General features: G+C 45.1%; 1 protein-coding gene across 5 annotated transcripts in view; it reads right to left on the bottom strand.

The window, feature by feature from the left end:
• Positions 1-13,881, bottom strand: part of SPATA13 (spermatogenesis associated 13) — a 310,734-nt gene that overhangs the window by 1,919 nt on the left and 294,934 nt on the right. For all 5 annotated transcript variants that reach the window (XM_081130574.1, XM_081130575.1, XM_081130572.1 and 2 more), the window contains 5 exons: positions 12,464-12,643; positions 10,258-10,490; positions 6,841-6,970; positions 4,017-4,389; positions 1,515-1,589 (listed from right to left, as the gene is read on the bottom strand). In XM_081130574.1, coding sequence (XP_080986700.1) covers positions 1,515-1,589; positions 4,017-4,389; positions 6,841-6,970; positions 10,258-10,490; positions 12,464-12,643 — 991 coding nt within the window. The remainder of the gene's footprint in view (positions 1-1,514; positions 1,590-4,016; positions 4,390-6,840; positions 6,971-10,257; positions 10,491-12,463; positions 12,644-13,881) is intronic.

Here is a 13,881-nt window from a genome sequence, read left to right as displayed (position 1 = left end):
CTCAGCCCAGATCCTACTCTGCCACTTACTAGCTGTAATTATTTGGGAAGTCAGTTGATTTCTCTGTGTCTCAGTTCTCTAAATCTAAAGCAGGGATGACAGTGCCTACTGGGTTATGAGAATTAAACGAGTTAATTAATGTGCCTAGAGTTGTGACCCAGATGCCTAATTAGTTTAATCAAAACTATTTTATTAGAGTTTTGTGCATTTTAAATTTGTGCAGAGGTCATTAAAAAGGCTTATCAGAATTAGCTATAAGACCACACAGTAACTATGAAAGTCAGCATGAAAAGAGGAAAGAGTGTGGGTTTTGGAAGGAGCCAGGACCTCGGTTCAGAATCCATCAGCGCCTCTGACTCGCCCTAGGCTTTCCTCATTGCCCAGGACGGCGGGGGATGAATCACAGAGCCCGAGGAATGTGCCGACAGGCGACCATGGTCCTGTTCCTCAGGGGCCTCACCGTTAAGCTCGTGACTCTTGGAAGATACAGAAATGAATAAATTGTAACAAATTGGTATTTATTGGTCACCTGCCATTAAAGTGGAGACATAAAAAACAACAGTGGGTTTTCCTCCTTGAACATATTTATAACTTAGGGGGGAAGTTGTGCATTTGAGTAGAGGGCTCAGCACTCTAGAGCATGTCACCAGTGAAATGCTCTAAATGCAGGGAAATGTTGAGTGTTTGGTAATGAATTCTTGGCTCAGCAGTTGATGGCTTATCACAGTCCTGGACTGAACTGATCCTTGCTTTTGCATTTTCAGTTAGGAAAATACTGAATGCGATACATTTCATAGGGTAATCCCCCAGGAGTCAATCTGAATTAAGTTTATAAAATACAACACTTTTGGAATAAAGATCTTCAGTATTTCTGTGGGAATACAATATTAGTATTATCTACTTGAGGGAAACCTTTGCCTGCACATCGGGCCCTGGGGGTATATGCCCTGGGGGCTGGTATTTTTAAACAGCTGCCCCAGCCATTCCGATGTGCACGGAGCGTAGAGAACCCCTGCTCTAAATGAGCTAGTGTGTCTTTTTTCTTAGCTCATTGTGTGATGTACAGAACTTTTAGATCTTTTTTCTTACTTAACCTAGAATGTAGCCTGCAGGGAACATGTGGTTGGGGCTGGAGATTCCTCCTCACATGCTGCAAAGATGCAAGAGTGACCTGCCTCAGACTAGTGAACGCTGACCTGGCGATGCCACATCTCCTCAGAAGGGGATGCCCAGAGGGGCTGTGGGCAGGACAGGGAGGTCTGGAAGCTCTTGGCTACCAATTCAAAACCCCTTTTATAGACTCATAGGCAAATGTAAGCAAAAACAGAAGCACGTTCAAATCAAATGCTCATTATGGTAAAACTGTCCGTTATTTTGGATCTATCATTTTGAGCATCACCCACCTCCTCTCCTTCATTCAGAGTTGGTCATATGCTAGCAACTTTGCGCCTTTCCCCAATTTTAATTCCGGTGCTGAGATGCATTACGGAGACGAAGGCTTCTGCAGAACTTACCTTTGGATTTCCCATGTCCCGCCTTTTGAGCATTTAGCATGGCAAGTTTCTTTTGGTTTTCGGAAATTTCCATTCCTAGATTTAGAAACAAAGGTAATATGTATTCAAAACAAATGAAAACATTTCAGAATAAAACTTGCACCATAAGCCATATTACCCCTGAGGTATTCGCCATAACCTGAAGCAAAGAACCTTAATCCTTGATGAAGCTGAAGAGGTTGAAAAGACTGGAAAAGGAAAAGGAAGGAGCCAGGACTATCACTAAGACACTGGAAAGGCTGAAACGGGGTGCTGCTGGCACCTGTGCAAACCCAGACAAGCGTTCATACAGAGTCACCCTAATTATCACCCTAATGGACAAGGCCCTGGGAGGAGAGGACAAATCAAAGGGGCCCCTGTCTGCTCACCCACCTGCTGTGAAAGCTGAGTGAGTTTTGACTGTCCGCTGAACACAGGTAATACCTGAGTAATGGGAACTGGATTTTGCACCAACTGGAGAGAGCATGAGGAGAGGCAAGGACAGGGGCAGAGGAGGCTAAGGCTGCCGGCCTGGACCCTGCCCTGAGGGAGGCTTCCTCCTGTGGAAGGAGACCTGGGCTCTGCATCTGCATTCTGTTGCCTGGGGTCACTCACCATGAGGGCTTGCCCTCCACCTTCAAACACTCTGCTCCCTGTGCCTTGGTTCCTCCACATGCCCCATATCTGTCCCTAATGGGTCCTGACATCTCCTTCAGGCTCCGTACACCGAGACCCTGGGTTCTACTGCTCCTAGGCACACTCGGCCTCGCCTTACTCCCACCTTCCATGCCCCGCCTGGTCAATGGCACGATCACACAATGTATTGGGCACCTAGGCTGACACAACATGCCAGGCAAGAGCCTGGAGTGGTCCCATTTTCGTCCACTCTCACCCTGATCACAGACTTAATGGCTCCAGGAGTGCCTAACTCATTCACTCATTCATTTGTTCATTCATTCCTGTCTATCTTCTGAGCACTGAACTGCAGAGGTACGACATCAGGTCCCTCCTTGCTTCTCCTGCTAAGGGGCAGAGTTGAGCAGCATTTAGAATACCCTTGTAACATGTGGTTCTATCTGAGGAAAAAACAAAACACTCCATCTTATGAATGATTTCAGGGCCCTGCACTAGACAACACTACACGGCAGGCAAGATTAGGATTTTGTGGCTCTCTCATTTTGTATTTGAATATGTGTGACCTTCAATTGTCTGACCTTCAATTGTCTGAAGAACTCTTGGCACAATGGAGTGATGAGACTTATTCCAGTGAGGTCCGAAAGTCAAAAGACGCACCGATATATGGAAGCTGCTGGGGATCAGCTTTCCTCTGGGAATAAAGGGTACTTCCACTTAGCGGAAGGTAACCTGTTGCAGTAGCTCTGTCATTAGAGGTCGGGGTATGGGCCAGTGTTCACCTGTTAAGAGTGTTTAAGAAGAGATTCCTGCTTCTGATGCCAAGTTAGTCAGACTGACTTGTAAAGCCCTTTCTACTCTAATATACGATCCCATGAAACCTCCTGTGGGTGAGGGCAACACCCATAGCCAAGCCTGAGGCCAGTGCTGGTGACACATACCACAGGGAGGGCCAACAGAGCAGCTCCTGGATTCATTCTAGCTTTCCTCATGGCAGTGGGCAAGAACAGAAAGGGGACGGCCTTCTCCTCCATCAGGAACCACACAGCCTTTGAGGTCTGGGCCCAGGAGGGCTGCACCGATGAGGATCCGTTATCCCACCTATCTCTAGGGGCCCAAGGACCCTGTGGCATCCTGACTTCCATTCAACAGTTTGTGCTCAAAATCCTACTGTGCCAGGGAGGCCCTGAGCCTGGCTCAGAGACCATGCTCCCCCTGTCAACACCAAGCTGGATGGTTTGTCTCATGCCAGTCAATACCTGCAGGGGAGCAGAAGCTGCAAAGACAAGTGTGGTCCTGAGTGTGGAGAGGTGTGGCCTGTACTGCAGCACAGGATGCTTCATGGCTGAGAGGAGGGAACATACGGGCAGGTGTGGAGTCAGAGTGGACCGTGGCAGCACATAAATTTAAGGTACTTGAAAGGCACAGCTGAAAAGGAAGCCTCAGGATCACCTGATACTTCTCATAGCCTGGGTAACAGTCACCAGAGTATGACTCAGTCCCCGGGGCACACTGAGCTGGTTTTAAATGTTACTTGGTCATGCTGTAAGAGTGGGCAAGGGCCTTAAGCCTCAATTTTAAAATCTGTAAAATGGGTATAGCAATAGTATCCACATTTTGAGATTAAATGAGATGATCTCGGCAAACGTGTAGCAGAGCATCTGGTATGTAAATGTTGACTATAGTGACTACATCTGCCACGGACCGTCTTGTAAACAAGTTTAGAAATATTTAGAATTTGCAAATCCTTTTCTTTTCCCAAGGGTGAGATTTAACACTGCAGGAGAGGGCTGGGGGATGAGGTTCAGAATCAGAGGCCAATGACACCTCTGGCCCTGAGGCACTGCTTACCCATTTCCTGGTCCTCCTGCACCCGTCTCCTTTCATTGGCATAAGCCTGCAGCCACCTTGCCTTGTCTTCTTGTTTCTTGGCACAAAATAGATGAGCCTCATCCGTGGTTTTGCTGACAAGCTTGAAGGCATTTTTCACACTGAGGTTCCAGTCCTTGTCCCGCCCGTCCTCCAGGTCCACGAGCTCCATGTCATCCATGTCCATGCGGCCCCTGTAATAGAGCATGTCCCTGCGCAGTAGGTCCTTCTTGCAGGACACAAGCTGGTGGTCAAACAGAAAGAATGTCCGCTGCTGGCTCTTGCCTTGCTTAGTGATTCTGGTCAGCTCCCCAGAATGGATCAGTTCTGAACTTCGGTCTAAAATGTCCTGTCCCTGCAGGATGAAAACACACTGTGAGACCTTCCAATTCTTACTCCTCCAGGTGTCGAGGATATAGGCCAAGGCCCTGACCCAGAATTGTCCCCAGATATGTCAGGTGGCCGAGGCTCATTCACAGGCGACCAAGCCTCAAAGGCCATTTAAAACCTTGGTTTATTAGTCTTATGTGTGAGGTTTCTTTTTCTCTTACTCAGTGGGAGAATGTTACTGTGTCTCTACGTTATCTGAGGTGCCTGCCTTATCAGAAAGAGCGGCAAAAAGCCTGCTGGATTAATGGAGTCCAATCGAGGTCTGAAATGGCAGCTGACCAAGGCTGGCTCTCGGGGAATGAGGGCACAGGCAGGTCTGGGCAGGCGGGACACAGCCTACAGACACGCTGGCTTTGAGGCATGTGTGCAGCAGCTCCCTGCAATAACTTTTGTAGGGTCTTTGGAAACAAAAGGCCAGATGGCAAATTACCAGCAAGAAACAGGTGAACTTCTGACAATAAATGATCGCTCCAATGTCAGAGTCCAAGATTGGAAGGAAAACCAGACTTTTACCACATTTAGGGTGGGGCTAATCCAGTGGAACTTTATGGTATCTGGCATGACACCGGCTTTTAATTTTACAAATTGAGGAGTTTATTCTCCTCTCATCTCAATTATACACAACATTCTTTGTAAGCAAAAGCTCTTGACTCCAAAATGCCTTTTCTATTTACTTGCCTCAAGCAATTCCATGCCCAGATTCTTCACCAACAAAATAAGAGCTAGACTCAGTGATCTCTGAGGGTCTGTCCAAGCTCCAAAAGGCTATAAAGCCCTTGAAATACAAGTATCTCTTTCAAACTTTCATCACTATTACCTACTTTAGCTAAAACCTAATTTCTCAACCTAAACTTTCACAATCCTTTGGGAAAGTGAGTTGTTTTCTTTTTGTTTTGTTTTTTAATATATCTTTATTGATTTCAGAGAGAGGAAGGGAGAGGGAGAGACACAGAAACATCAGTGATGACAAAGTCATTGATCGGCTGCCTCCTGCACACCCCTGACTGGGGATCAAGCCCACAACCCGGGCATGTGCCCTGACCAGGAATCGAACCATGACCTCCTGGATCACAGGTTGATGCTCAACCGCTGAGCGACACTAGCCGAGCTGGGAGAGTGAGTTTTGACCAATTAGTTTGACGTAGGATCAATTTTGATTGTTCTAAAAATAATATGAACAACATCAATTTATTATTCTTAATAATGGCCACAGAGCCTAGTGGTTGCCAGCATGGCCTATGAAGCCAGGCTGCCTGCCTGGATTTGAATCCAGTTTGGCCGCTTCCTAGCTCTGTGGCCTCAGCAAGCTACTTAACTCTGGGGCTTCAGTTGCCCCGTATGTTAAATGGGGATAATGTTTCCTACTTCACAGGACTGTTGAGGATCAAATGAGTTCATACATACGCATTGCTTAGACCAGTGTTAGGATGTGGTAAACACAATACAGGCACTAGCTATTGTCATTGTTCTTGTTTTCATAAATAAATGTGTGTAGGTGCAAGCATGCATGCTGGAGCATTATTACAGGCTGTACTAAGCACTGCATTTGTACTGTCTAATATAATCCTTGAAATAGCCCTATGAGGTAGGTAATCTTTCCTCTCCATCTTATAGATGAAAATATTGATTGCCCCCAGTTCACAGAGGAGTCACACCCAGGCAGGTGGCTCCACAGTCCGTACTCTCACCACACTGTGATTTGTATTCTAAATGTTTTCCAGCTGCTCTCATGAAGGTCACTCTCTAGCAGGAGAGAAGGCACAGGTGATAAATTAATTACAGACACTCCTCAGAGTATTTCTTGGTGGAGGTGCGACGTAAAGTAGTTGACTTAAATTCAGTGATATGCCTCAAAATATACACAGGTATCCCCTGCTTTTCAAAAGTCCTCTTTACACCACTTCACTTTTACTAAAGACCTACATTAGTACCTATTTTTGCTAACCGAAAGAAATTCAAAGAGAATTTTCATTTTTACTGAAAAAGGCAAGAAGCGAAAATAGCGCTCAGTGTTTGTTTGCAACGAGCCGTTATAGAGGCAGTGGCACCCCGAGCATCCAGCACCGAGCCTAAAGAATGGCCCCATGAAGCTCCTTCATGGAAGCACACTCAGAATCTCGGCATTTAGCGCAAGAGCTCAGCTGAGTCTGTGAGCATCTGTGCGTTATCTCGGTTTATTCTGTGCACCTGTTAGCAAGATGTGTCCTCAGGTATTGGTCTTTGGCTTGGCCCCATTTCACCATATGACGGTTTCACAATAAAGTTCTAATTCCAGATAGCCGGGGAATCCTGTGTACCATTAAAGCCCTGAGTATAAAGTGTCAATCACAGGACATTAAAGTTTGTCATTAAACTATATCAGAGGTGGGGGAGGGTGTGAGTGCTGATGAACTATGTGTGGGGGGTATCCACTCACCTCCCAGCCTACGATGGACACTTGCCACCGCGCTATCTTGTCTATGCTTTCCAGCTTGCGTTTGCGCTCATTGATCAAACAGGCTACATTCTTCATGGCCTCGTAGGCTGCCTTTATATTGTTATAGTCACTGAAAAATAAGAGGTGAATTTTAACCATATGTCACGCAACTCCCAAATGAGTACTGATAATACACTCCCTCCCTGATTTGTATACAAATAGTCTAGACAACGTGGCATTTAAACAACAGCCACTGTTCCCTTTTTCTTGTTCCTCCATGAATAGACTACAGTCTGCATAGTTTAAGGGAGCTGACCAACTGCAATCCAGAATTCTTTGGAATAAGAATGTTATCCTTCATTTCCCAGAAATTACCATGAATGAAAGTAAAATGCCACACAAGAAATGTTTTAACCACAGTGACAATGAATGATTTTCATTATTAAAGAAAGGGCAGTCCTTATGGTTGCTTTGATTTGGATATAGCTAGTTTTGCTAAAGAAAGCACTTTAATAATCACTAACCATTTTCAAGAGTGATGACTTGCTCTGAGTCTTATCTTTCAAGCTGTTCAGGAAAGGACACCAGGGGATAGCCACAGAAGGTTGACTGAGTGAGCGTTTACCTGACATCAATAGATCTTCATTTCTGTGCTTTCCATATGCTACAGTCAAATCAAACTCAAATGCTGGCCACAGCAGGCCCCCGTTCCCAAGGCCTCTGAAAGTATAGGTAGTAAAACATCTAAAACTGGAGGTCTAATTTGCATACAAGCTAAGAGATGCCCGGTACTGGAAACTTTCACATTCAAGCTTTGCTCAGCGTTAATAACTTGGGAACATGTAAACCAACTGTCCAGCGGATGAGCTGAATATTTTACCTTCTAGCACTTGCCTCTGTCTTACAGGACAGACAGAGCCTTTGGACTCAGTGGGACTGAATTAGAGTCCTCCTGTACAGCCAGGAAAAAAGCCTTGGAAGCAGATTCTATTATTTATTTACCAAACACCACTAAACCCAGCTCCCAGGAAGTCTCTGGCAATCTGCCCAGAAGGCAGAGCCTGCTATCTTAGGCCTATTCACACACTGCAGCAGAGCAGAGAAAGGAGAGAAGTCATTCAAGGGGGCTGCCAAAGCCATGGAGCAAAACCTCCAGGGAGGTCTCCAGCAATGAAGAAAGCAGGCAAGATAATTGTTTTTTCTCTGGCAAGTTTTTCTATGCAATTCCAGAAAAAAACCCACCAAAAACAGAGTGTAATTTTTTTTAAATTTTGTTTTGTTTTACTTAAAACAAGGAAATGGGCTTTTTGTCATTTCCTTTAAAATTATTTTTAAAAAACAGGTCATATCTGCAAATGCCCCATAATGCAAGTTAACTGTGGAAGGGTGATGAATGGACTTCTGGCCACAGCTTTTCCATCCTGGAATCTAATCTGCTTGCCCGGGTCTTTCCAGATGTCTTTCCTTCTTAATTTTCTTATTTTTTTCCTCTGGTTTCTTATCATGATGCCTTTTTGTTCTTTTTTTAAAAATTTCTTTTTAATTTGTGATTCTTTTGATTTTCTTTTCTTCCCAAACTTTTCTGATATTTCCATCAGAAAGAGAAATATAGCTCTTTCATTTATTTCAATAAGCTTCCCTCTCTTAGCTCTGTAATCCTAACCCTTTAAACACGCATATCTAGGGTTAAGTGTTCAGCCACCTAAGCTCTTGTTCTCTTCCTACCTTCCAATCTAATTGTAAAAAGACTCCTTTTTCAAGTCCTTTCTCTCCACAGGAGTCCAATGGCAGAGAGAGCAAAGAATGATCTATTTTGGGCACCCTGCTGGCCCAAGCACCGCCATGGAGAATGTGATTGCTTTCAGAACAATAGTTGCTAAAACCCAAAATAGTTGTGGTTTGCTACAGCAGATTTCCTCTGGGTACAATCTTTTCCCTCTCCCCATTCCCACTAGAATACTTCAAGATGGTCCTTTCAAGGGCTGCAGGTGTCATGAAAGCTTTGTGATCTGAAACAGTCAGCTGTATCCTAAATACTCACCTGGTAACGGTTGTGTCCCCACCAGCATTTCAGTTCTGCTGAAGTAAGCAATGACCCAACTGCTGTCACCTAAAGGCACCAAACAGCTGGGTCTTGCTGTGGTGACATGGTCCCGGACAGTGGATGTGCTCATCCAGTACTGGATGAGTGATACCTTACATACAAGCACAGCATGATTATACCTTGTTCTGTGCATGCAGGAAAAACGATGCGTTGCTATTAAGCAAGCAATGAAGAACTTTTGGCTCCCTCAGAACTTAGCCACAAAGTAAGCCCCAAAGGGAGATGGAAAGTGCAGGCAGCCAATCACGTGACACCCTGTGCTGGAAGGAGAGGAGATGGGTAGAACAGACTCTGGAGACAGAGCAAGCACCCGGGCTGAGCAAGAAAGGGCTGAGAGCCTAATGGGATCTCTGTGAGATGTGTCTCCCAAGTGGACTCCACATGCTACTCTAGGCCTTGAGATTCCCTACTTTTTTATAGCTCAAATTTTTCTATGTCCTCAATCCTTCTATAGAATAACGTTTTGTTGGCAGTAAATAACACTGCTCTGAGGGTGAGTTAATGGGAAGCAATTAAAGGAGTACAAGAGAGAAAAGAAAATACTTCTTACACTGTATTCAATTGGTCTATTTTTAAAAAATTGTTATTATTAACTACTGAGTAGCTAAAAAAGAGTATTTACAAAATATGTCAACGAGAAGGATCAACACCACAATAAAAGTCTCCATGTGCTCAGAATACAGATTAAGAAATATTCTTTTTTCTTTTTTAAAAATTGATTTGAGAGAGAAACATCAATTTGTTGTTCCATTTATTTATGCATTCACTGTTTGATTCTTGTATGTGCCCTGACCGAAGATCAAGCTCACAACCTTGACATATTGGGAATATGCTCTAACCAGGGCCCAAGTAATTTCTTATTTTTTAAATATCTCTAAGAATGGATATTCTGGAGCTCCAAAAACCCTGTTTTATTTTATTTTATTGTTTTAAAAATTTGTCCTTACTGACTTCAAAGAGAGGAAGGGAGAGGGAGAGATAGAAACATCAATGATGAGTCATTGATCGGCTGCCTCCTGTACGCCCCCTACTGGGGTTGAGCCCAAAACCTGGGCATGTGCCTTGACTGAGAATCAAATCTCCATCTCCTAGATCCTAGGTCAATGCTCAACCACTGAACCACAACCTATTTCAGTAGTTAGCCATCATAAAGATTTTAAACAATCTGAAAACTTCTTCCACAGAGGAAACAAAAGTGACAAGCCTGACCCCTGAGCCCGTCTGTCACTGCCATCCTGGGAAGCTCTGGGGAGAGCTGAAGGACTCAGCATGTGTGGAAAGCATGGGCCTTGCTTCCGTGTGGCCTCTCTCACCTGTGCTCCTGCGTGGTGTACTTGAGCAGCTCGGCCAGCTGCAGAGGGTATTTGCAGATCTTCTGCACAGGCGTAAGCAGGAAGCCATCAATGGCGATGTCGATCATCTGCTGCAGCAGGCGGCAGGCCTCGAAGAAGTGCCGGTACCTGCCCTGCTTCATCAGGCTGGACAGCTCCACACAGGCGCCCGGGTGGTTGTTACAGTACTCGGAATAGATGGCAAAGCCCTCTTGCTGGGGAAGGGAAAGCACAATGTCATCAGGCTATGGGGGGCTGTGGGCTGAGACAATGACAGGCAACACCCAGTCCTATGAAAGGGGACATTCCTGGGAGGAGGGAGATGGCGTCCCAAGTCCTGCAATCTTGCCTGGGCAAGAGGCCCAGATCTTCTCTGTGGGAAGGGGCATTTGCAAACACTCCAGGGGATTCTTATCTCTTGGGGGGAACAGGGAGAGGCTGTGCTAGGACTCAGAGCCCTGGTCCCCTTCACGGCAGCCTTCCACAGACCTTAAAAAGGTGTGTCACAGGGGAATGGGCGCCCTCTGCAGTCACCCTCCTCACCTCAGCTCTGATCTAAGAGATGAAGGTGCTGTTCTTATGCCCAACTGGCTCCTTCCTTGTGCTCTTTACTTTCCCTGATAAACACCGTGACCAAGAGGTGAGGATTCAAAGCCACCGCCTCCTCACCACAAGTCTTCTCCTTAACATCCCACCACCTGGCTTCCACACACATCCCCCACCAACCTCCAAAGGCAAGCCCTTCACTCACTTCCTTTCTCCTTGGGTCACTTCCAGGCTGCGGCCACCCTGCCAGCTTCTCCGCGATGCCTGCCCTTTGCCCTTCTCCTGGACTCTGCAGAGCCCACTCCGGCCCTCCCTCTATCCCTCCGTGTGCTGTGGGCCTCCCTGTACACCCCCAGGAGCAGGCTTGCCCGCCCAGTTTTCGGGCCTCTGCTCCCCACTTCATGGTCACAAATGTCTGTTTCCTTTCTGGCCATGCCCACTCCAAAGTTTATACACAGGCATGCTCAAACTCAACACATCCACAACCAAACTCCTATTTCACTAGAAGGCAGGTTTTCCTAACCTACCTGTTAATTCAGACTCAAAACTCTGCGAGTGGTTCTGATGGCTGCTTTTCTTTGCTACCTATGACTAGTCTTGTCAGTTTGTCTTCAAAATACCCATCTCAACAAGTCTGTCTTTCTGTGTTTCCACTGCCACCACCCTTGCCCAGGCCCAGAAGCAGCAGCTCCTCTGTTCCGAAGCTAAACTCTCCTGTCCTCCAGGCGAGATCCACCTTCTGAGGCTCATCCCCATCAGGCACTGCTCCCTCTGCAGCCTGACCTTCAGTGGCCTCTGACACTTCTCTCTTAAGCTCCATGAACCTTGTACCCTGGCCAGGCAGGTCTTCTACAAAGTCCCACACAGGACAGTGCCGTAACGGGGTCAGCCTTCCTACCTGCATTACCCCCACAGCATTTTTTTCAGCTACTTGAAAGCAATCACCCTGGGGACCTGCTCACTCCACTGCCTCCACCAAGCTATTGGCCCAGCACCCAGCACGTGCTGCCAAGGGGGTGGTAGTGGTTGTCACTGCCATTATTATTACTTTTATTATGCCCTGGCCATTTTGGCTGAGAATAAAATCTTCCTCTAAAATCTTTTAGTATTAAGTAGTGACAGTCAATCATCAGTTAAATGTTAAGCTCATGTCACCATCACGAGAGTATCCTGAAGCAGTTACAGTGGTCACAGGCATAGGTCCCAGAGCCACACACCTCGGTCTGACTTCCCATCTGCCACTTACTAATGTGTGACCCTGAGTCAGTTACTCTCTGGGCTTCAGGTTCCTCATCTGTAAAATGAGGACAATAATCATACCTCCCTCACAGGAGTATAGGAGCTAATACAAGACGATCCTGAAAACAGTGCCTAACATATAATAGACAATTAATAGACATTATTAAAAATTACTCCAAACTGCATAAAAGTGGGAATATTTTGAAAAAATGGACTTACGGTATTTAGCTAAAGTTTAACCATATAAACCAATCAACTTACTTTACAAGTGACATCTCCATTCTACGGGAAATTAGTCTAGCAAACAAAGTAACAAAAGGACTCCTATTTTTAGTAAAGAAACATTTCAAAATTATTTAACCAGGTGCTATCAATAAGAAGTAACAGGTGACAGGTGACGTACATGTTGAAGAAAGCAGGATCCTATTTCACTTAAATGAGGTTCCTCTTTATTGTACTGTTTCTCAAGGTCTTTCAGGAACTTTCTTTGGAATTTGTAAATATCTTCAATGTTTCCAAAAATGGTGGCTAGCTGTGCAACTGTGAACATTCCCGTGTGCTTGCGACACTGTCGAATATAGCCCTGCAAAAGAGAACGTAAGCTTTTAAAAACGAATTTGGAAAGTCATAGAATTATTTCTTTGAATAATACAGTATTTGGGCCCAAAGCCATTGTCTTGGAGTAGATTTTAATTAGAGAGAATTATTTTAACCTCTCTGGGTCTCTGATGGGATAATCATACTTCCAGGACTACAATGTGCCCTATTTTAAAAACAAAAGGAAAGCGAAAAGATGTGTGTGACTGGATTTATCATTCAAGAAACTGTATCAAGTTTCCAGATTATACTGATGAAACGAGTTGCTTGGTTTCAAATACTTGCTCAAAACTGGCAATGGTATATATTTTCTAAGCTCTTCAGGTAATCATTCTCCTATTCCTGATTCTATCTCACAGTCGGGAAGACTTGTCAAATACTGAATGCCAGAACTTGCTAAACAGCTCATGTAGCTCTGTTCACTGTCATGGCCAAGAGCCAAGAACTTCTTACCCGGGTTCCACCTTCACCTACTTTCTATATATGGCATAAATCTATAGATCTTTAACCCGAGGCCTACACTAGTTAGGAACTATTAATTATCCACCCTGCTTGTACTATGGCTTAGGTAGGAGTTATCAAGGTGTGAAGGAAAGGGCGTAAGTTATGTAATAATTATTCCCAAATGAGCATCATGCAGTTACAGACTAGACTGACTATATGGTGAAATCCCATCATTGACTATTTGGTATGAATTTTAATAGAAAGACAATGTAACGGTTCAGGGTACAGGCTCTGGGGCAGACTGCCTGGTTCAAAACCCAACCCCACCACTTAACTTCTCTGTGCCCCAGTTTCCTGATCTGCAATATGGGGCTAAGAGGACCTGCCTAGTGAGAGTGTTGTGAGAGTAAAATGAGTTAATGCAGGTAAAGGAATGGCACATAGTCCATGCTCAACAATTATTAGCAATTACTTTTATTTTCCTAAAATGTCACTTTAAAGAAACTGCCTTAGCCATATATACATACAGAACAGGGTCATTGACACAAATAAGCTAAACACTGGTATAGATATATCTGGCCAGTTAATCCAGTTACAAAATGTGTAGTGGCCTCACTTCAGCTGGTCTTCAGTGCTGAATCGCCCCAGCTGAACCAAGAATGCAGAGGTCAGCACTTGAGGCAGGACAGCTGGGATGACCACCAGACAAGCAGCAGTTTGGTGTAATGCTCACACAAAACCCAGGAAAACAAAAAAATACCACAGGAGAAATAAAATGTT

This window comes from Miniopterus schreibersii, assembly GCF_964146895.1.
Source record: "Miniopterus schreibersii genome assembly, chromosome: 2".
NCBI lineage: Eukaryota > Metazoa > Chordata > Mammalia > Chiroptera > Miniopteridae > Miniopterus > Miniopterus schreibersii.
This window is presented reverse-complemented; position numbering and strand designations above follow the sequence as displayed.